The sequence below is a fragment of the Gallinula chloropus genome (genome assembly GCF_964237585.1).
Source record: "Gallinula chloropus genome assembly, chromosome: 3".
Taxonomy (NCBI): domain Eukaryota; kingdom Metazoa; phylum Chordata; class Aves; order Gruiformes; family Rallidae; genus Gallinula; species Gallinula chloropus.
In genome coordinates, this window is record NC_140087.1 from 73,604,339 (window position 1) to 73,625,147 (window position 20,809).

At 56.9% G+C, this 20,809-nt stretch overlaps 1 protein-coding gene across 1 annotated transcript; it reads right to left on the reverse strand.

Moving 5' to 3' along the window:
• Positions 1-354: 354 nt before the first annotated feature.
• Positions 355-20,606, reverse strand: PYGB (glycogen phosphorylase B; the record flags this gene model as incomplete). Its single annotated transcript, XM_084261881.1, has 20 exons — positions 355-1,469; positions 1,701-1,767; positions 1,926-2,060; positions 2,520-2,727; positions 3,068-3,209; positions 3,541-3,599; positions 4,134-4,281; positions 4,363-4,464; positions 5,176-5,290; positions 5,601-5,764; positions 5,883-6,029; positions 6,159-6,251; positions 6,699-6,842; positions 8,908-8,990; positions 10,023-10,134; positions 13,139-13,270; positions 14,673-14,776; positions 15,622-15,700; positions 17,984-18,085; positions 20,364-20,606. The coding sequence occupies 20 exons, from the start codon at positions 20,604-20,606 to the stop codon at positions 1,317-1,319; spliced, it is 2,532 nt and encodes an 843-aa protein (XP_084118007.1). The 3' UTR covers positions 355-1,316.
• Positions 20,607-20,809: the final 203 nt, after the last annotated feature.

Genomic DNA, 20,809 nt, shown 5'->3' on the forward strand with positions numbered 1-20,809 from the left:
ACAGGAGCTGCCCCTGGGCTTTCTCCAACAGGAGTCCCATGTACTGTTTGCAGGGCAAACCCAGTGCCTGCAGCCAGCGTGCCAGGGCTGCAGGGCTTTGGCCCAAGCTAGCCCAGCACAGCCTCTGGGACCAGCTCCCTCCTGTACATCCCAGACAGGGGCAAGACTGACCTTTCTGCCGTGGGCATGTTGCCCCTGTGATGGTGCTCCATCCCAAGGCAGAGCCAGATGCAGGGGAACACCCCCCATGAAACCACAGCTGGGGAAAGGCCAGCATGGCTTCTGTGTCAGGGCCTGAACTTGTTGCAACCTTGAAGTAGTCACGAGTCAGCCCAAAGTCAAACCAGCGGCTGTTCTGGTGGTTTTAATAAGTTGGTGACGCACGGGGTGTACTGGTGCACTACACAGCACTACAGGTGTTAAACTCTGACCCCAGCACCAGACAGGACACAGGGAGCAGCATGACCCAGCTGTGGAGGGACACAAGGGACGTGATACATGTTATTCCCCCCCCCGCCCCCAGGTAGCACCCAGCATACAGCTGTGCCAGGAGAGCCAAGAGCAGGGTTGGGGCTTACGGGCCCAGGAGATCAGCCACCCAGCTGGCAATGGCAGGTACAGCCCTCGGTGCAGAGGCTAAAAGCCCTTGGAGTGGCTTGGCTACTGGCCTTTTAGTTAACAAAGAGGTGTGGGAGGAGGCTACAGCACACTCTGGGGCAAGGAAGACCCAGGCCCTCTCCTCCTTGCAGTGCAGTTTGACTTTGGTGCCTACGCTGGGGGCAGCTGCTTTAACAGCCACCCCCACCTTCTCCAGGCATTGCTGGGGAAGGGGTGAACAGAAGAGCCAACAGTGGCCTCTTCCCCCCCCCCGCCACCCCCATCTCCCCCCACCCCCAGCTTTGGAAGTGGCAGACTGGCTGGAGGAGGATGCAAAGCACACTCTATGCTGGCTAAACCTGCTTCTAGGGCAGGGTCAAAGAGGCCAGGCCAGGCTGCATGCAGGGGGAGAAGGGGAGGAGTTAGTTGGAAAGCCCTTGTTAAGCATGGAGCACAGCTGTGGAAGACGTATCCGTGGTCATCTCACTAAAAGCACTATGCAGCACATGCAGGTTGGGTACGTGGGTACAAACACAGGGTCCCTTCTATTCCCCCAGCTCCTGATCCTCAGTCAGGGCTTCTCCTCAGAGCATCCTTCTACACCCCTGAGGGGAAAGCCTTGTTTCTGCAGAGCTGAGCCCACCTGGCTGGTGGTGAAATGCAGGTGGGGGCCTCCTGGGCTGGGAACCCATCCCTCCTTCCTTCCCTTCCTCCCGGCATCAATCCCGCGGGAGGTTGGGTGGGGGAATTTTTGTGGCAGACGGCTCCACACCCCAGATCTCCTGAGCATACTCTGTGATGGTCCTGTCACTGGAGAACTTGCCCGAGCATGCAATGTTCTTGATGACTTTCTTAGTCCACTCCCGGGGATCCTGGGAAGAGGAGAGGCCGTGTCAGCGGTCGGTCCCTCACCTGGCTCTGTCCCGGCTCGCAGCCATGCAGGGCACCAGCTGGGCACAACTGGCTGGTTTAAACACCGTGGTGTTTGTAGTATAACAAAGGCTCCAGGGGAGCACACTCATCCCAGTTCCCCCCAGTCTTCCCGCTGCACTTGGCATGGCCAAGGACCCTGTCTCTCTCCCTTTCTAGTGCTCAGCTCTTACCATGAACAGCTGGTCCACTTGGCCTTGGCACTTAATGTAGGCCTCATAGTCAGCAAACACCTTAAACCTGAAACCCAAAGCAGAGTAAGGTGGGGGTTTCCCTGCCGTAGGGTCCCAGCCTGGCAGGCCAGGGCAGCACAGCCTCTTCCTAGGGTCAGGCAGAGCCTACCCTCTGCACAGGGGGAACCCAGGCTGGTTGGGAAGGAGCTGCTCGCCCAGACTCACCTGTCGTGGTACATGAGCATGTTCACAACGTCCCTGAAGCAACCGGGGTCCCGTGGGGAGAAGAAACCACTGCTGATCTGGTCAACAGCCTGCCGCAGCTCGGGCAGGCGCTCGTAGTACTCCTGTGCGTTGTACCTGTGCCCAGCAGAGAGGGGCTGTAGGGACTGATGCTCTTCCCTGGGCCCCAGCACCCAGAGAGCAGGACCCAGTGTGTCTGGGGCAAGGAGGGGAGGCAAGGATGTTGGCTGGCTCTTGAGTGAGGGCCTTTGTTTCTGAGGCTGTCTCCATCAGAGCACCCTGCTCCCGGCTCCGAGACCAGTTGTGGTACCTGAAACCCCTTGTGCCCAGGCTTGCAGCCCATTTACAACCACTGTGCTCGGGGCAAGCTGCTTGGGCTGCATCACTGATAGACCAGCCACTGACCAGCCCAGGGTGGACACCACCTCCAGTCCCCCACCTTCTGTTTTTCCATGCTCTGGAGTTTCCAGGGGTGAGGGTGTCTTTCCTGGAGACCGTAGCTCTCCCTACCAGAGCTGAGACCTGTACCCTCATTTGTAAAGCCCTGGCACACATTGGGTTCTCCCCAGCACCAACCCTTGGCGATCCAGGGCCTCCACGTCCTCCACCCGCATGCCGAAGATGAAGAGGTTTTCTTCCCCTGCCTCCTCAGCCATCTCCACATTGGCCCCATCCATGGTACCAATGGTGAGAGCCCCGTTCACCATGAACTTCATGTTGCCGGTACCGGAGGCTTCTGTACCGGCTGTGGAGATCTGCTGGGAGAGATCCGCTGCCGGGATCACTGCCAGAGGCAAGAGAGAGAGAGGAGTTAATCCTTGGCATGCTGCAGCTCCCCATGACCTGGGCCTGGCCCAGGACAGCAGAACAACCCTGGTCATCGGCTAGTGGCCCTGCCAACCTCAACCTCAGCCCAAAACCAGCATGGCCCAAGTCAGGCTCAGCCCTGCTGCAACACCATGTGGTTCCTGTCACTCCCAGATGAAGCTGGTTTCCTGCCCTGTGTGGAGCCCTCAGGCCCTTCCTAAGGGTCAGGCAGGTGACCTGCCAATGACAGCCCCGTTTCTGGGCTCAGCTGGGGCGTGCCCAGCTCCTGCTGTGTGTTTACACAAGACCAGACGTACCTTTCTCAGCCAAGGAGACCCGGTAGTTCTCCAGGAAGATGACCTTGAGCCTGTCCCCCACGTAGGGATCGTTGTTGATGACCTCACCGATGGACGTGATGAGTTTGATGATCATCTTGGCCATGTGGTAGCCAGGGGCCGCCTGAAGAAGAGCAGCCCAGAAATGGTGAAGGCTTTTAAAGAAGGGAGAGCCTGAGAGGTGCCAGAGCAGTTCCTCACCACAGGGAGAAACTGGGCCTCACCTCTGCTGTTTACATCCTCCCTTACTGGGAGGAGAGGTCCTGAGCCCCAGGGAAAGAGTGATGGGGTTTTCTTTGGTCTGATTAACCCATGAAGGTGTTCCCTGAAGAACCTGCCAGCAGAGGTGTGCTGGCTAACCTTAAAGTGGGCCTGGCAAAGCCACAGAAAGGGGACAGCACCCTCCCCACACCCCCGCTGAGCCATGCATGCACCGAGTCGGGAACACACGTTACCTTTCCTCCGATCATAATGGTCCTGGGCACAAAGGATTTGGCTGGATCGCTTCTGATGCCTGGAAGAGCAGGGCACAGCACAACCAAAGTGAAGATAATAAACTGGGCAGAGTTTATTGAGTGCATCCGAGGTGGGCTGGGATCCCAGCCCCTGTCAGGTGGGCCCAGCAAACTAGCAGGATCCTGAAGCCCAGCCAGACACCTGCCAGAGCTGGGCCAGGTGAGAATGGGCTGCAAAGCCATCCCAGCGCAGAACTCCAGGGACTCACCTCCCTTCAGGAAGGGTCAGGGGCCCAAAGCACACAGTAGGGAGAGGGGGTTTTAACTTGCACTAGGTGAGTCCTAACACCTACAGTACAGGTGATGGGGTTACTGGGGCCCTGGGACCCAGGTGGGCTGGAGAGGTGGGGCTGTGAGCTTTTCCTGAGAGCTCTGTAGGACCCCTCAGCCATGCTGTCTTCTCTCCTGGAGAGAAGCCCTTTGTGATGGGAGGGCAGAACTCGGCTCAGGGGCTTTTGGCCATACTCTTACATGGGAACCCTGGCAGTGAAGGGCTGAAGGGACACCTGGCTACCAGCCCAGGCAGGACTTACGGTTGTAGAGCGTGATAGCATGCAGGCAGTTCAGCAGCTGCCGCTTGTACTCGTGGATTCGCTTGACCTGAACATCGAACATGGACGAAGGGTTGATTTTGACCTTGTACTGCTCCTCCAAGTAGGCTGCAAACTTCATCTTGTTCTCCTGGCAAGAAAATCTGATGAGGAACGGGCACAAGTTCATGCCTTTAGCCTTCTTTCCCCCACCCCCTCCAGCGCACCTTACCTGTTTGACTTTAGCCACATCCCTGATAAAACTCTCATTATTGATGAAATCCAGTAGCTTCTTCAGCTGGCTCAGATCTGTGATGAAGCCTTCCCCAATTTTCTAAAAGAAAACAAGCCATGAGAGGGACGTCCCACCCAGGAGACACCTCACCCAGCCCACAACTACACTTCCTGAACAGAGATGCTGTGGTCCCAGTGGGAATTGAAAGAGGCACTTTGGCCAGGAATAGGGAACAAGTTACTCCTCTGTGTCATGAGGGAGCACAAAGGTACAGGGGAGACAAGGCATTTGCAAAGAAACCAAACGAGTATTTCTGTTTCCATGAGCTTTAGAAGGAGAATGTGTGTGCACATGTACCAAGCCCCCCTGGAAGCTGGAGAAACCGATAAGCAGGACATAAATATACATTTAATTAGAGGGCATTATTCAGCTATAGCACATCGCAGTGGGAAGCTAATGGGCCTGGTAAACAGGAGACATACCAGGGGCTGGAGCTCCATGGGAGGAGCTCTTTGTCCCCATGAAGCTGAATGCTTCTTCACACCACGGCACTGCCTGACAGGCTGCATACAGCCAACTGGGATGGCAGGGAACCAGAGCCAGATATCTGCAAACCTTTTTGGCCAACTCTTCATCCCCAGTTTTAAAGCCCAGCCAAGTCTCCCACCTACACGTGCACCAGGTGAGCTCCTCACGTGCTGTCCTCACATCCACCAGGCTTTAGCCTCAGGTTTCATCAGACCACACAAAGAGGTGATCAGAAGCCACGGGGTCAGGCTCAGCCCCTCACTGCAGGTGCCTGCAACTCACCTCAGCAATAACGTCGGCCAGTCCTGGGTTGCAGAGCAGGAGCCAGCGCCTTGGCGTGATCCCGTTTGTCTTGTTCTGAAACTTCTCCGGCTCCAGCTCATAGAAATCCTTGAACCTGGAACACCAGGGACCTCTGAACCACCCACCACCACTACCCAGAGCTTCAGCTGGGCGCTCCTGGCTCAGGGCAGTCTGTGGACCTTCCCCCAACAACCGTGAGCTCCCTGTGCTGCCTCCCAGCCCCTTCCTCAGCTGTAATGCTGAGCGTTTCACCAGCTCCAAAGGGAGATGAGGGGCACCTGGCACGCACACAAACACCTCCCCAACCTGCCATGCCCAGGAGGGACACCCAATGGCTCCAGCCAGCTGCCCAGGCAAAGCTCAGTAAGGGGAGAGGGCGCGTGCCTTGGGTGGCCCCAACTCACACCGAGTTCTTCACAATGTCCGAGTGGATGCGGGCTACGCCGTTGACCGCGTGGGAGCCAATCACACAGAGGTGTGCCATGTTGATGCGCTTGCAGTCGCCTTCCTCGATCACCGACATCCTCCGGAGACGGTCAACGTCCCCTGGGTAGAGAGCTGCCACCCGCTGCAGGCAGAAAGAGGGATGTTAGCAACCCAGCCGCAGGACCTAGGGACTTTCCCATTCTAAAGGCAGCCAGATCAAGACCCCCCAGAGTCCCTACAGCCCGTGCCCGGTCCCTTACGTCCAGATGCATTTGGTTGAGGGCATAAATGATCTCTAGGTGACGTGGCAGCAGCTTTTCAAACATGGAGACCGGCCAGCGCTCCAGGGCTTCAGGCAGCACCGTGTGGTTGGTGTAGGCACAGGTCCGTTTCGTGATCTCCCACGCCTGCGTTACAGACAGGGGGTTAACGTGTGTGCCCGGGTCAGGAAGGGGGGAAAGGAAACCCCAATGTGAGGCCAGGACAGCAGCTCTTTCCCCTGCGAGGATCGGCACGGACCTCCCAGCTCTGCTCACCTTGTCCCAGTCCACTTTCTCCACATCCACCAGGATCCGCATCAGCTCCGGGATGGACAGGGCAGGGTGGGTGTCATTTAGCTGAATTGCCACCTGTGGTACAGAGGTGCTGGGCTCAGACCTGGCAGCAGTAGGACTGTGACGCTATCCCCCGTGCACGGGGCTGGGCTGAGGTTCAGCACCAAGCCTCTTCTCGTGGTGCACACCCCAGAAACAGATAGAGCCCCCAGGAATGGAGCTATTCATCCTCTGACAGTTTTGCTCCAAATTATGTTTTCTTTCCTCCCCCCCACCCCAGGAATTAGGCCCAGAGATCACGTCTCTTCCAACCCAACCAGCCAGGGGCTTTGTATACGTGTCTTGGCTTGTTCCCAAGCACATGGATTCACAGGATTGTTGGGGTCGGAAGGGACCTCCAGAGATAATCGAGTCCAACCCACCTGCCAAAGCAGGTTCCTGCTCTCTCTCAGAATAGGCAGGTCTGGCTGAAACACCCCCCCCCCACCCCCACCCCCGGATCCTCTCTGCCCATAAACTCACCTTGTCTGGGAAGGTTTCAAAGCACGTTCTCACAGGGTCTCGACAGCCAAATTTGGAGGACTTGAAGCGCCGGATAATGTCCTGGAGAGTAGCAGCCACCACAAAGTACTCCTGTTTCAGCCGCAGCTCCTTGCCTTCAAAAAACTGCAAGGAAGGGGGACCACAGCCATCAGTGTTGCCACTGCCACCCCCCTGTTGGCAGCCAAACCCCTGGAGATGCTCCTATCCTCTCTGAGAGGCTTCCCGATAGGCCTCATGGGTTCAGCACTTCATCAGGGTAAACTGGGTTTTTTCCTCACACTGCCTATGATGGGGCAGCAGCAGCTGTAGGGAGTGACAAGGGCCTCAGCATCCCAAACAGCTGCCTCCAGAGGAACATCCATGCTACCCCTACAGAGCAAGTGCAGCTCCCTCCCTCACTGCAAAACCCTTTGCAGGGTTTTTGGAGAAAGGGTTTTAGACTCCCTGCAATAGCCAGGGGACGGCATCTCTGGACACGTCAGCTGCCTCCCACACACACTATACTTCAGGCTGGTCTATTTTAAATCACCAGCAGGAATGAGAGGGTGGGGTTAAAGTGCAGTTGAGATTTTTGAATCACAAAATCTCTAGGCTGGAAAAGACCTTTGAGATCATCAAGTCCAGCTGTACCTCTCCTCTACTAAACCAGATCCCTGAGCACGTCATCCACCCATCTTTTAAACACATCCAGGCTCGGTGACTCAACCCCCTCCCTGGGCAATCCGTTCTAGTGCCTGATAGGTGAAGAGCTTTTTCCTGATGTCTAATCTGACCCTGCCTTGGCACAGCTTTGTGCCATTTCCCCTTGTCCTGTCACCTGTCGTTTGGGCAAAGAGACCAACACCCACCTCTCTTCAACCTCCTTTCAGGTAGTTGTAGGCAATAATAAGGTCTCCCCTCAGCCTCCTCTTCTCCAGACTAAACATCCCCAGCTCCCTCAGCCGCTCCTCATAGGATTTGCCTTCCAGCCCCTTCACCAGCCTGGTTGCCCTTCTCTGGACTCACTCAAGGACCTCGGTGTCCTTCTTATGGTGAGGAGCCCAGAACTGGGCACAGCACTCGAGGTGCAGCCTCACCAATGCCGAGTACAGGGGCACAATCACCTCCCTAGACCTACTGGCCACACTGTTTCTGATACAGGCCAGGATGCTGTTGGCCTTCTTGGCCACCTGGGCACACTGCTGGCTCATATTCAGTCAGCAGTCAACCAACACCCCCAGGTCCTTCTCTGCCTGACAGCTCTCCAGCCAGTCTCCCCCAGGCCTGTAGTGCTGCAGGGGGTTGTTATGTCCCATGTGCAGGATTCTGCACTTGGTGGTGTTAAACCTCATCCTGTTGGTCTCAGCCCATGGGTCCAGTCTGTTCAGGTCTCTCTGAAGAGCCTCCTTACACTCAGGCAGATCAACACTTCCTTCCAGCTCAGTGTCATCTGCAGACTTACTGAGGGAACATTCAAACCCTTCATCCAGGTCACTGGTAAAGATGCTGAACAGAACTGGACCCAGGACTGAGCCCTGGGGGACAGCACTTGTGAGAGGCCTCCAGCTGGATTTGGCTCCATTAACCACCACTCTTTGGGCCCAACCAGCCAGTTTTTAACCCAGCAGAGGCTGTGCCTGTGCAGGCCTGTGGTAGCCAGTTTCCCAGTCAGAATGCTGTACATCTTCGTGTACATGAGCCATCAGTCAGAATGTTGTGAGAAACCCCGCCAAAGGCTTTTGAGCACAGATGCTAATCCATGACTGGAGAACGAGGGGGCTCCTCCCATTTGGATCTGGTGCCCAGTGAGCGCCAGGCCTGGGACAGTCCCTGCAGCAGGAAATCCCCTGAACTGAGGATGGGAACAAGCTGCCCTGCGCGGCCACTTCTGCAACAGCAGCTGAGTTTCACAGACAACAGGCAGTGAGAATGGGCAACTGTCTGGAACTGGATGGAGTAGCAAGTCCTGCCCTCCTCGCAGCAGGGAACAGAGCAGCTCTACAACATAGGGTGGACTCTCAGCTGCCACTGCACAGCAGAGACCCCCTGGACCCAGCAGAGCAGTGTCTGTTCATTACAGGGCCAACCTCCTGTAGCAGAACAACAAACATCAGGTGGCTGTGACCTTCCAGTGCTTGCAAAGGAGGCGGTGCAACTAATGGGGAGATGTTCCCGAGCAGCAGGGAAGAGAGGCAAGAGAGTCACTCACGTTGTCATTGGGGTACAGGACTCTGGATATGTTCTCTGCCAGGTTTCTGTCCAGCACTGCCTCGATGTAGTCACCCACGTTGACTGCAACAAGAGGGAAACACACATCTGTGGAGACCCAGGTTGGTCTCTCATGAGGAAAGAGGGAACACGGAGCGGCGTGCTGGTGCTAATGGAATAGGAATGCACGTGGAAGGCACCGGAGGGACAGGAGGAGAGGGGTAAGGGAAAGGTACATCTCCACAGGGTTTCTTAAGACACATATATCAAGAAGGACAGACAGAAACTGAAGACAGAAAGGAGCCAGGGAAGGCAGAAAAAGGAAGTGAGAGAGAGGCCAGCCATCTTGCCTAAGGACTATGGAGAAACAGGGCAGGACAAGGAAGCACAAATATCACAATCACACCCAACTCCCTAAAGGGTACAACAGGTTTGTCTGAAACCCAGGTCGCAGCTGTCTGTCAAGAATTGAAACGACCTTACAAGGCCTTGAGAACCATCACCACTTATCCCACACAAGTTCTGCTGGCAGGGCAGCTCAGACACACACATCTCTGCACTGGCCAGCGGGGAAGAATAAATTCAGTCATGATGTCTAGTCTAAAACCTTCCCCTTCAGTAGCAGCCTAGTGCTGACATTCAGTATGTTGGTTGCCCTGTATCTGCTCTTCAGCACCACGATCACAGACTAAGAAACACATTAGAGAGGTCACATGTAGACCCAGGAGAAACCAACAGTGAGGTGGGCTGCACTGCTCTTCTCCTTCAGCACTGAGGGAGGATGCTGCACAGAAATGACCCTCCACAGCACATGTGGGCTCGCAGCTTGTTTGGTGATGTGGGGAGCACAGTCGCAGGTGGTGTGTTGCCTGGGGAAGGCACAGAGCAGGTTTTGAGACCATAAGCATGATGGGGATGGAAGGAAGGAGGACAGCTGGGTGCCCATGAGGGCTCTGGGGGTGGGCAGAGGTAGTATGGTCCATGGATGCGCACAAGGCTTGGGAGGTAGCCAGGAGATAGGGATAAAGCAGGCCAGGCAGAGAGTGCTGTGGCTGTGCACGGGAGCAACATGTCACAGCCAGGCCAGAAGAAAGGTAGCAGAGGGACAGCACTTACATTCTTGGAGGTTGAAGTCATTGGGTGCTTTTGCAGACCACAGCCTCATGGTGTTCACCGTGTTGTTCTTGTAGCCTGGCACTGGCGTGTCGTAAGGCATCGCAAGGACAACCTACAAAAAGGACAGGACCCCCCACTGGTTAGCAGCATGGTGGCCTCAGAGAAGGTGGGAAAGCAGCTGAAACCTCTGCAGGAAGAACCCAGAGGACAGAGACAGGTCCTGGTTGTGTGGTTGTATGAATCTCACCTCCCTAAATCACACTTTCTGAGTGTCACACGCTTCCCTGCTACTATGGGCACTTTTTCCCCCACCTCCACTGGCAGAGCACTGACAGGAGAAGCAAAGCTCTTTGGGGCTTTGCTGACAGACAGGAATTACAAGCCCACCAACAAAACTTAAGAGAGAGGTGCAAGCATCCTGCTGACCTTCCTACACCAACTGGCACACCTATTAGCCATTCACCAGAGCACTGCAAGCATCCTCGGCTGGCCTCTGCAGTCCTGTCTGAGCTGGGGTAGGATCAAGGTGTCTGGGACACTTGTGTTTCCATCTGGGATAAACTCTGCAGCCTGAATCCTTCCTGTTAGCCTTCTGCAGCCTGCCATGACCAAACCCTACTGACACGGCACCATTCCCAAAGCAATTCACCTCATCTTCAGGGTTTGTTGAACCTGCCTGGGTAAATCCACTGAGAGCTCCAGCACCCAAACTGAACCTGAGTATGAAACTACAAGTGTAGTCTACAGATGATACTTATAGAATCATAGAATCACCTGGGTTGGAAGAGACCCTTAAGATCACCAAGCCCAACCACAGCCTCACCCACCTCTAGATCATGCCCTCAAGCACTTCATCTACACGCCTTTGAAATACCTCCAGGGATGGTGACTCCACCACCTCCCTGGGCAGCCTGTCCCAATGCCTGACAACCCTTTCAGTAAAGAAATTCTTCCTGATATGAAACCTAAATTTGTCCTGGTGCAATTTTAAGCCATTTCCTCTCGTCCTACCGCTTGTCACCGGAGAGAAGAGACCAACCCTGACACCTCTGCAACCACCTTGCAGGTAGCTGTAGAGAGCAATAAGGTCTCCCTGCTGCCTCCTTTTCTCCAGACTAAAAAGCTCCAGCTCCCTCAGCCGCTCCTCACAGGACTTGTGCTCCAGACCGTTCACCAGCTTCGTCACCCTCTGGACGCTCTCCAGCATCTCAACATCCTTCCTGCAGTGAGGGGCCCAAAACTGAACACAGTACTTCACCAGAGCTGAGCATGTGTGGCTGCAGGGAGTGACACTGGGGCTCCCAACTCAGATTTACACCAGCCAGGCAAGGCACAGGGGTGCTTCCAAGCTCGTGTCCTCCAGCTCACTGCTTTGCCAACATCTCCGTGCCTTCAGACCCACCGAGCAGCAAGGCATGGCCACCAGACCTCAGCCTGGGGCTGAGGGCTTATGCCAGCAGAGCTGAACCATGCTTGCAGCACGAGACCCCAGTCCTGCAGCACGGAGCCTGGGCTGCCTCACTGACACTAGCAAAAGGAGACAGCATCCTCCCAAACGAGCCAGGACGTCCTGGCACGACAGCCCAGCAGCCAGAGGTTGTCCCCCAAGCAAAGATGCGAGAGGCAGTGGAGACCTGAAGGAGCTGTGCTTACAGGGCAGGGAACGCCCAGGCAGACCAGCACGTTGGACCTGAACAGCCTCTTTGTGCTGGCGTCAGCAAGACTTCCCCTCTGGGGAGAATCAGCAAGAGCTCAGGCTCTGAAAGCTGCTACTTCCAGCCCCGAACATGGAAGCAGGCAGAAAGCCCATCCTGCCTGAGCCACGGGACCGGGGCACACATCCCATGCACTGGGCAGTGCTATATTTGGAGACCGCAGCTTTGGCTTTTTTTGAGCCTTTCTAGCTTGTTCCCTTAACTGTGCTATCTGAGAGTTCAGCTCCTTGCAGGAAGCAGCGTTTCCACTGCTCTGTTTGGGATCCCTGAAGCCCTGGGCTACCGCTGGGGTCAGAAGAGGGGCACATTGAAAGGCAATGGCACTCCATTCCCAAGTGCCTCCGCAGAGAGCGCTGGCACGGTGCCTCCACACCATTCACGGGGCTGTGGTGCCCAACCCCAGCCCTGTGTGCGTCCTGGGAGTGGCCCAGGTCACTGCACAGCCTTCAACCACCAGGCTTCTTGGGAAAGGACGTGGTTTATTTCTCCCCTGAGCAGGCCCAGGCAACCCTGCAAGTGAACTTCAGCTCTTGGCGCTGAGGAGAATGGCTCAGCTTTATGACTGTGCGCCGCTCAAATGGACACAGCTGGCTCATCAGGCTGAGAGACCATTAAATGTCATGGGAACAAGGCTAGGTCATGTCCCTAAATCCCACAGAGGCTCACAGTCCTTCCTCCCTCCATCCTGGGCAGTGCTGAGACAGGAGAGGCTGAAACCTCTTTAAGCCCCTTAATAAACCTGTGCCTTTTTAAGGCTCACCTTCCTCAGCTGTGAGGCTGGAGTGCATTTACAGTGCAGCAGCCTGTGCTGTGAATAGGAAGGTGCTCCTGAAGCACAGCATTGCCTCCCCAGCGGCGGGAGAGCTGCTCCCCAGGAAGAAGTGCTTGCTCCCCACAATGCTGCAAAACAAAGTCTCCAGGCAGACCAGAGACTTGACACCACGCTTCCAGCTTCCTCTGACAGCACCCATCAGACTGGCCTGGGAATGAGGAACTTGCCCTGATCATGAGAGCAAAACACCCACAGCACTGCTCCACAGCCACCCCATGAGGTGAAGCTCAATCCAGAGCAGCAGCACCAGAACCACCTGTAAAACCACCGGGTTTGAGCATGTGGCAGCCAGGAGCAGCATGGAAGGAGCCTGGCACAGCTGCCAGGGACAGAGTCCTCCTCCAGCATAAACCCCCCCCACAAGACTGTGGGGCTTCACCGTGGAGATCAGTAGAGAAGGAGGCCCCCACTGCTCTGAAGCTACAGCTACGACTGAGTTTCACCCCTCTTTTTCCTCAAATCCCGCCGCAGCCCGTGAAGCACAACGAGCAGAGAGAGTGTTGCCACCCTCCACAGGCTTCTCTGGCCTGTCCCTCCCCAGCCCAGCACCGGGGGGGAGACGTTGGTACCTGGGTGTCGACCCACTTCACCCCCTCGGGGGTGTGATCCAGGCGGCCGTAGAAGTGCACGGGGAGCATGTACTCCGGGCGAGCCTTCTCCCAGGGGTTGCCATAGCGCAGCCAGTCATCCGCCTCCTCCACCTGCGAGACAGAGGAGGGGGTCAGGCCACGGCCCCTCTCTCCCCCCACCCCCCCGGGAAGGATAAACCAGGAAGGGAGGCCAGTTGAAAAGCAAAGCTTTAGTAAGCTGGCTTTAGAAATGGATGTGCAGAGGCCTCTAGAGGACAGCTGGGCTTTTTGAGACGTGGGTGACTTCATCCCAGCTGGCACACATAAATCGGCCTCTACAGGCTTTGGGGAGCTGTGCAGGTTTGAACCACCCACGCTGCGCTGGGTCTGTCCCCAGGGCTTTCCAGCCAGCCTGACCCACAGCGGGCTATGTGGGATGTGGTTCCCTAGAAGCCCGTCGGTGCTGCTCCTGGCCACAAACCACCCCTGGTAACCGAGGTCTTGCTAACTGCTCTGCCCGAGGGGAGTGAAGTGACTTCAGCAGAGCACCCAGGGCTGACATACTCCAGTGAGCGGAGGGGCTGAGGCACTTGGGGAGACCCTCGGTGCCAGCTCGGCAGGGGACAGGTCTGAGCCACAACCCAGCACTGCCACCACCCCCGTGCTTTTTTAAGTTAACATGAAGCCAATTCCAGAGGATGCTTCCTGCCACCCCCACCCTCCACCCCCACCCTTTCCCCCATTTACAGGGCCTGGAATTGAAGCTTCTTTCTGGGGAAAGAGGAAAAAAAAACCCAGTCCTCAATCCTTTCACCCTCCCAGCCCTCAACCCTCTCACCCTCCCTGACTTGTGGAGAGCTATTTTAAGGGGAAATAAGAGCCTTTCCACTCAGAAGCAAGGCAAGGCTCCTAATGGAAACCACTCCCAGACATACACCGGGGAAAACCTGCAGCTGGGGCAGCTTTTAAGTCTCTTTTCACTGGTAAAATGTTATAAACATCAATGCCAGGTGAGGAGAGTCCCTGTTTAAGCCCCTGCTGCCAGTCTCCCAGGGAACCTGCAGAAGCAGCAGCACCCCAGGCACTTGCAGGTGCGTCACGTCCAAATTCACTCTCCACCAGACACCCTCACAAGGTGCTCAGCCACATCTCCACCCTTAGCCTGACTCCTTGCCCACTCCCTGCTGGGCTGGATGGGACCCTCAGCTTGTTGCAGCTTTGCTGTGGCGCCACGGGCAAGAAGTCTGGTCCCAGCCATGCCCTGTGGGTTCAGCTCCAACACCGTCTTGCCAGGCCACACAGGTACCCCACTGCCCTCCTCATTTCTCTTTGCTCATCACTCCTCTTTACCAGAGGACACGCAGTAGGAAGTGACAGCCCATCTGGCACCAGATGATGGCCTCAAACGCCCAGTTCGTGAACAGGCCAAGGCACTGCAGCGCCATTTGGGTGACAAGGCCTTGTCCACAGGGCAGAGGCGGCTGCTACAGCAAGAAACAGAAGGAGAAAGGGTCACCTGAGTTCGCCAACATACCTGCCAGCCGTCCACAATCTTCTGATTGAAGATACCAAACTCGTAGCGGATGCCGTACCCGTACGCCGCCAGCCCCAGCGTGGCCATCGAGTCCAGGAAACAAGCTGGAAGGGCAGAGCACGGTCACACCGCAAGGAAACTCGACCCCTCGCTGGCTGCACCGGCTACAGCCTGCTGCGTGCGGGGGTGGGGGGTGAGGAGCTGTCACCCCACATGCTGCTGGAAACCTCTGTTCAGTGTAAACCCGCATGCAGACGGGATGGGTGATGGGGACAGCCTGCGGCAGGACCCTGCACACACCCTGCCAAGGCACTGCCGACACCCCACAGTCGCTGATGACAAGGACAGGTCACCGAAAACCCCAAACCCAGCCTCACTGCAGAGATCTTCTAAATTTGCCAGAGGTGTCTGCACCCTGTCCTAAGGCTTCTGACCCCGAGGCACGCTTCACCAGCTTCCTCACTATGCTCACTTTGAAGGCAAACCCTTCCAGCCCTCAGTTCAGAGCAGCTCTGGCAAAGATCAGCCTCAGCATTTCCTCTGTGATGGGGAGCTCCTGTCTCCAGCAGTCCCGTGGGACAGGCGGAATAAAACAGCAGCCAACAGTCTGCCCACGCCAGAGCTGCTCGGGAGCCTCTGAAAAGTGAGAGATTTCACAGGGATGCGAGGAGGAAGGCTCCAGACAGCCTCTCCCAGCCGCAGCCCCGCCGGCTGTGCCACAAACTACACTACTACATCTTCTGGATGCTCTCACTGGGGTAGGGGCTCGTTTCTGGCCAGGCAGAAGCAGGAAGGGGGGCAACGTGCTGCTGCAGGGCTGTGGGGCGGATGGGGGGTGAGGTCTGCGCGCTGTGGTGCCGGCAGCGAGGGCGTGACAGTCTCTAGACAGGCTACCCTCAGTCCCCATGTGCTGTGTGTGAGAAGGGGGCTTCCCCCCTGCCAGTATTACCTGCCAGGCGGCCCAGGCCTCCATTTCCCAGCCCAGCATCTTCTTCTATTTCTTCCAGCTCCTCCACGTCCAAACCCAGCTATTGGGGAAAGAGCCACAGCAGAACGTGTCAGCACCTGAACCCCCCATGCATTGGGGGCCGCACTCTGGGGAGGGGGAATGCAGGTCCCAAAACAACTCCCACTGCAGGAGATTAAATCTGGGGGTGGGGGAGGGGAAGGGGGGTGTGTGTGTCTCCGCACGCCCCCACCCTCCCTTCCCCACGAAGCATCTCAGCAGCCCCCAGTCCCCAGGCAGCCCGACTAACTGGAAAACAGTTCAGCCCATCAGCAAATGTCGCTTTCTCATGAACTAGGTTTCCTTAGAGACCTCAAACAAAACATTTGTCTCCGGACAGTTCCTCATGCCAGGAGGCCCCTTCCACCCAACTCGCTGTCGGGGACAGGGTGGCGAGCAGCCAGGCTGGCGGGCAGGGGACAGGCAAACCCCAGCGAGGGACCCGCGCCTGCCCAGGCCTTGAGGAAGGGCATGACCAGGCTGGCAGCTGGGTACTGCAGTGTTTGCTGTTCCACTCCGTGCTTCCTGCCCAGCCCACCATCAAGCTCCTTGGCCACAGTCCATGGCTGGAAGGAATTGCCTCCTCTGCTGCATCCCTAGGGCCATTTGCTCTCAGGCCTGGGGGCTGCTGCTGGATGAAGGCTAAGGATGCCAGCAGCAAGGACTCTCTGGGAGTCAAGAGATGCTGCCTCTCAGAGGGCAGCAGGATCTCACCCCAGTGTTGGGGGGACAGTGGGGAGTCAGGTGGACATTGTGGCTGCTCCCACAACCGCTCTGCCAGGTCAGTGGTCTACAACCATAAGCAGGGAACACCTCACACACAGTGTGACGGCATCACGAGAGCCAAAGCGAAGTCTCTCAGTGACAGAGCCCTGCTGGATACGAGACCTCCCACCCCAGCTGGCCACTGGCCATGAGGAACTCCACAGGTCAGAGGCTGCAGGGAAGAAAGCCTCCACTCCCACGTCAGGCCAAATCAGCAGGTGGAAAATGCCTTGCAAAGGGACTTGAGGAACCTCCCTGAAAATAAACAGCCTGCCCTCAGAGGCATGATACCTCAGAGAGGAAATGTGTTAGGCCCCTCCCTGGAAATCCTTTCCTACCCCTTGGCAGGGAAAGTGCTGGCCGGGACCTTTCATCAGCAATCATAGAATCACCTGGGTTAGAAGACACCCTTTAAGATCACCAAGTCCAACCACAGCCTAGCCCTGCCTAATGCACCTCTACATCATGTCCCCACTCCATCTACTCGCCTTTGAAGCACCTCCAGGGATGGTGACTCCAACACCTCTCTGAGCAGCCTGTTGCAATGCCTGACAACTCTTTCAGTAAAGAAATTCTTCCTGATATGAAACCTAAATTTGTCCTGGTGCAATTTTAAGCCATTTCCTCTCATCCTATCACTTGTCATTGGAGAGAAGAGACCAACCCTGACATCTCTGCAACTGCGGTGCAGGCAGCTGTAGACAGTGATAAGGTCTGCCCTCAGCCTCCTTTTCCTCCAAACAAAAAAGCCCCATCTCCCTCAGCCAATCCTCACAGGACTTATGCTCCAGCACCTCATGTTGTGAGACTACGACAGAGCCCAACTTCTGCTGGGAAGTGTAACTCACACCCATCTGGTGGGGGAGGGGGACATAAAGCTTCAGGGCGATAAAGCCCCAAACGCTGTACTTTGTCAAAAGAGCCTAAGTAACCACGGCCTCACATTTGTGGTGCTAAGCTGTGGTTTCTCCAGTTTGAACTCATCAGATGACATTTTGATTCAACCAAATTACTTCCTCCCTTTCTTCCTTCCTTCCCAGTGAATCACTTTTATCCGCAGTGCTGCTGCAGTGCCTTGTGTACCTGCAGGCATGAACTGTAATGTGGAGCTCTGATGCTCCAGTTTCCCCTTCTGGCCCAGCATCTTCCATTAGACTATGTCTCCTGTGATGAACCATCAGCTCTCCCAGTAATGGAAAGCTGTTTGCTTGGACTGAGCTGAACTTGGACTCAGCTATTGCCTGTGACTCCCTGGTCTTTTGGGATACTGAGTGTTGCTTTCTGGATACTTTCCTGGATTTTCCCAGCCGCTACAGGTGGTTTGAGGAAACTGCACTCCAGCTCCCAAGGAACCCCAAGGTCCCCCACGGGGTTCTCTAGGGGATGAAAACCACTAAGAGAACCGAGCATCACTTTGTGTAGTCAAAATAACACACAGTTAGGAGGAAGCCCTGAGTAGTAACACACACACCCCCCCTCCCCACCATGTGGGAATGTTCAGCCAGTTCCTCAGGAGGACCCTGGTAGCACAAGACTTCACCTGGTAAATGGCTTCGTCGCAGGCGTTCTGCAGGCCCAGGTTCACCATGGTGTTCTGCAGGGTGCGGCCCATGTAGAACTCCAGGGACAGGTAGTAAATGCGCTGGGAAGGTCAAGCAAGAGGCTTACACACAGCACAGCATTTCACTTTCCCCCAAGCCAGTTAGAACTCAGAGAAGACTTGAGTGCTTCCCGGAGCAGGGACCGGCTCTTGGCGCCTGCTCCTGAACACCGCGCACTGCAGCCTGTTTGTCAGAAGGACCTCGCGCGGGATGCCAGCCAACCCTCCGCCACGTCTCCCCCTGCCAACAGCCTTCTATAGAAAAATCTCGTTGCCTGCTAAGTGTTTCCCTAATTAACAAAGGGCAAGAATTATCTAGGAAGCTGAGCAGTATGTTTATACACCGTCCGGCTCCGCTGAGGTGATGCTTACGCTGGGCTTTTCAAGTTTTCCCAAGCTGAGCCGAAGCTGATCTGAAAGCCAGAGCAAGCCCCCCATGCCCTGCACCTGGGCTCTGAGCCAGGCCCCTTCCTGCTAACAATTTTCAAGTGCTTCCACCGCACAGGTTCCTCCTGTCCTCCCCACGCTGGGTCTCACGCACACACGTCGCCCTGTTGAACAAGTAAACGGTCCCACGGGCGGCCAGGCTCCTGGTACAACCGTACGGGATGGGCTGCTTGGCAGTGACCCCTCCTCCAGTTTCAGAGGAGCTGTGCCTGTGCCTCCAATGCTACTGAAAGCCTGTTTGGAGGACGGGAATCAAGCTGCGCAGACTTCTGCCCTCACTCAGATTTATCACCCTGGATATTTTTATAAATAAAGAGGAATTTTTAACAGAGCGACAGCCTGACTTTGAACCGTGCTTCCCCCTTCAATCTCTTTCCTCCATAGCTGGGATCTTGCCTGGCTAGCCCTGGGACAGGCTGAGCAGGAGGATTAACTGCTCTGCCACCTCTGCTGCGAGTCCGAAAGGCGCCACATCTGTTCCTCGGGGCTCATGTGGGAAACACCGAAACCACTGCACAGTTGTATAAACACTCTGCTCCTGAGCCTCCCCCAGGGACGTGTTTCTAGTGAAAATCCAAGCAGAGGGGCCAGCGAGCAAACGCATTCCCAGCTCCTCTTACCCTTTATGGGATCTGTACAATCCCTTCTGCTAGTGCAGCAGCACGGATCAGCGCGCATTTGTGTAAGGATAAAAGGGAGAGCTCCACGCACCGGCGTATCTCCCAGCGTGTCTGCAGCCGTACCGGCCTGAAAGTGCAGTGTGTGTCTTGTGTCAAGGCAATACTCATAACCCTGAGAAAAGAGCTGACTCGGGGAGGCAGCTGCCTGCTGGGAAGGTACGTGTCTTTCCCAGTACACACCTGCCCTCTGGGGCTTGCCAGCTAAGTGCTGGATCAGGTCTTAATTCAAAAGGATTAAGACCGAATAATGTCCCACGTCCCCCAGACACCTCCAGCACTGCCGTCCTGACTTTGTAAGTGGGGAGGAGAGAAGGGAGTATGCAGAGTCCCCCAGGAATCACCAGCTCCCCGGGGTTTGGTGACCTGGGGGAGCTTGTCTGGCTTGCACAAGGCAAGAAACTCCTCTCCAGCCTCAAAGCAGAGCTGCCTGCGGGCTCTGCAGGAGTGAAGCCAGGACACGGCTGTGCTGGCATGTGCCAAGAAGAGGTGATGATGCTCAGAGGGGACAGCGCCGCAGAACTGCGAGTGCAGGGCACAGCCGCGGTGAAGCGTGCAGAAGAGCTGGCGGCAGCAAGGTCCGTGTGATGACTTGCTTACAGGGGGCAACACCAGGGAATGTGGCTGCAGCCAGGCACAGGAGATCACAGTCGCAGGGATGCCTGAGATGCAGCAAGAGCTTGTGGAGATGCAACCTGCACAAGGCAGCCAGCCATGTGGGAGCGACACGGCTGGGGCAAGGCCCATGGGGACACAGCCACGGCGAGGTGCACACAAGGGCTATGGCAATGCCCACAGGGACAGACCCACAGTGGGGTACGCGAGGGCCGTGGCCACGGCCTCGTGCACACAAGGTCCATGTGCACGCCAGGTACGTGGCCACGGGGACACCCATGGGGACACAGCCACTGCAGGGTGTGTGCACGAAGTATGTCTGCAGCGACACTCATGAGGAAGAAGCCATGGTGAGGTGCTCAAGGGTCACAGTAACAGCAAGGGGCCACGGATGCCGTGGGGATGCCTGAGGGGACACGGCCCCGCCGAGCTGCACTCAAGGGACACGGCTGCGGGGATGCCCAGGGGTGACACCCACCCGTGGGATACTGAGACACTCGCGGGGAAGGAAGGTGCAGCCTCCGCGCCCCCGTCCCCCCGGGGCCCGGTTTCCCCCGCGGCAGGGCCCGGCCGGGGCTCACCTTGGGGTCCCGCTCGTAGTAGTGCTGCTGGGTGCGTATCCAGCGCCCCACCAGGTGGTCGCGCACCGTGTGGGCCAGCGCGAAGTAGTAGTCGCGGGGGGTGGCGACGTTGCGGTCCTTGACGAGGGTGAAGTGGAGGTGCCGGTTGAAGCTCTTGCGCACCTCGGCCACGTCCCCCAGCCCCGCGATGCCCCGCACGCTGATCTGCTTCCGCCGCTCCCCATCGGTCAGAGGCGCCGCCATCCCTCCGCCCGGCCGGCTCCGCCGCTGCCTCTGGCTCTGCCGCAGCCGGGGCCGCCGCGCCTGCGCCTCCGCCGCCCGCGACGAGGCGGAGCCCGGCCCGGCTGGGCCCGGCCCGGCCGCCCGCCCCCGGTGGGCCCCGCGGCGCCGGGGCGGGCCGAGACGCGGAGAAGGGGGCGGGGGGAAGCGCCCGGGGCTGCTGCCAA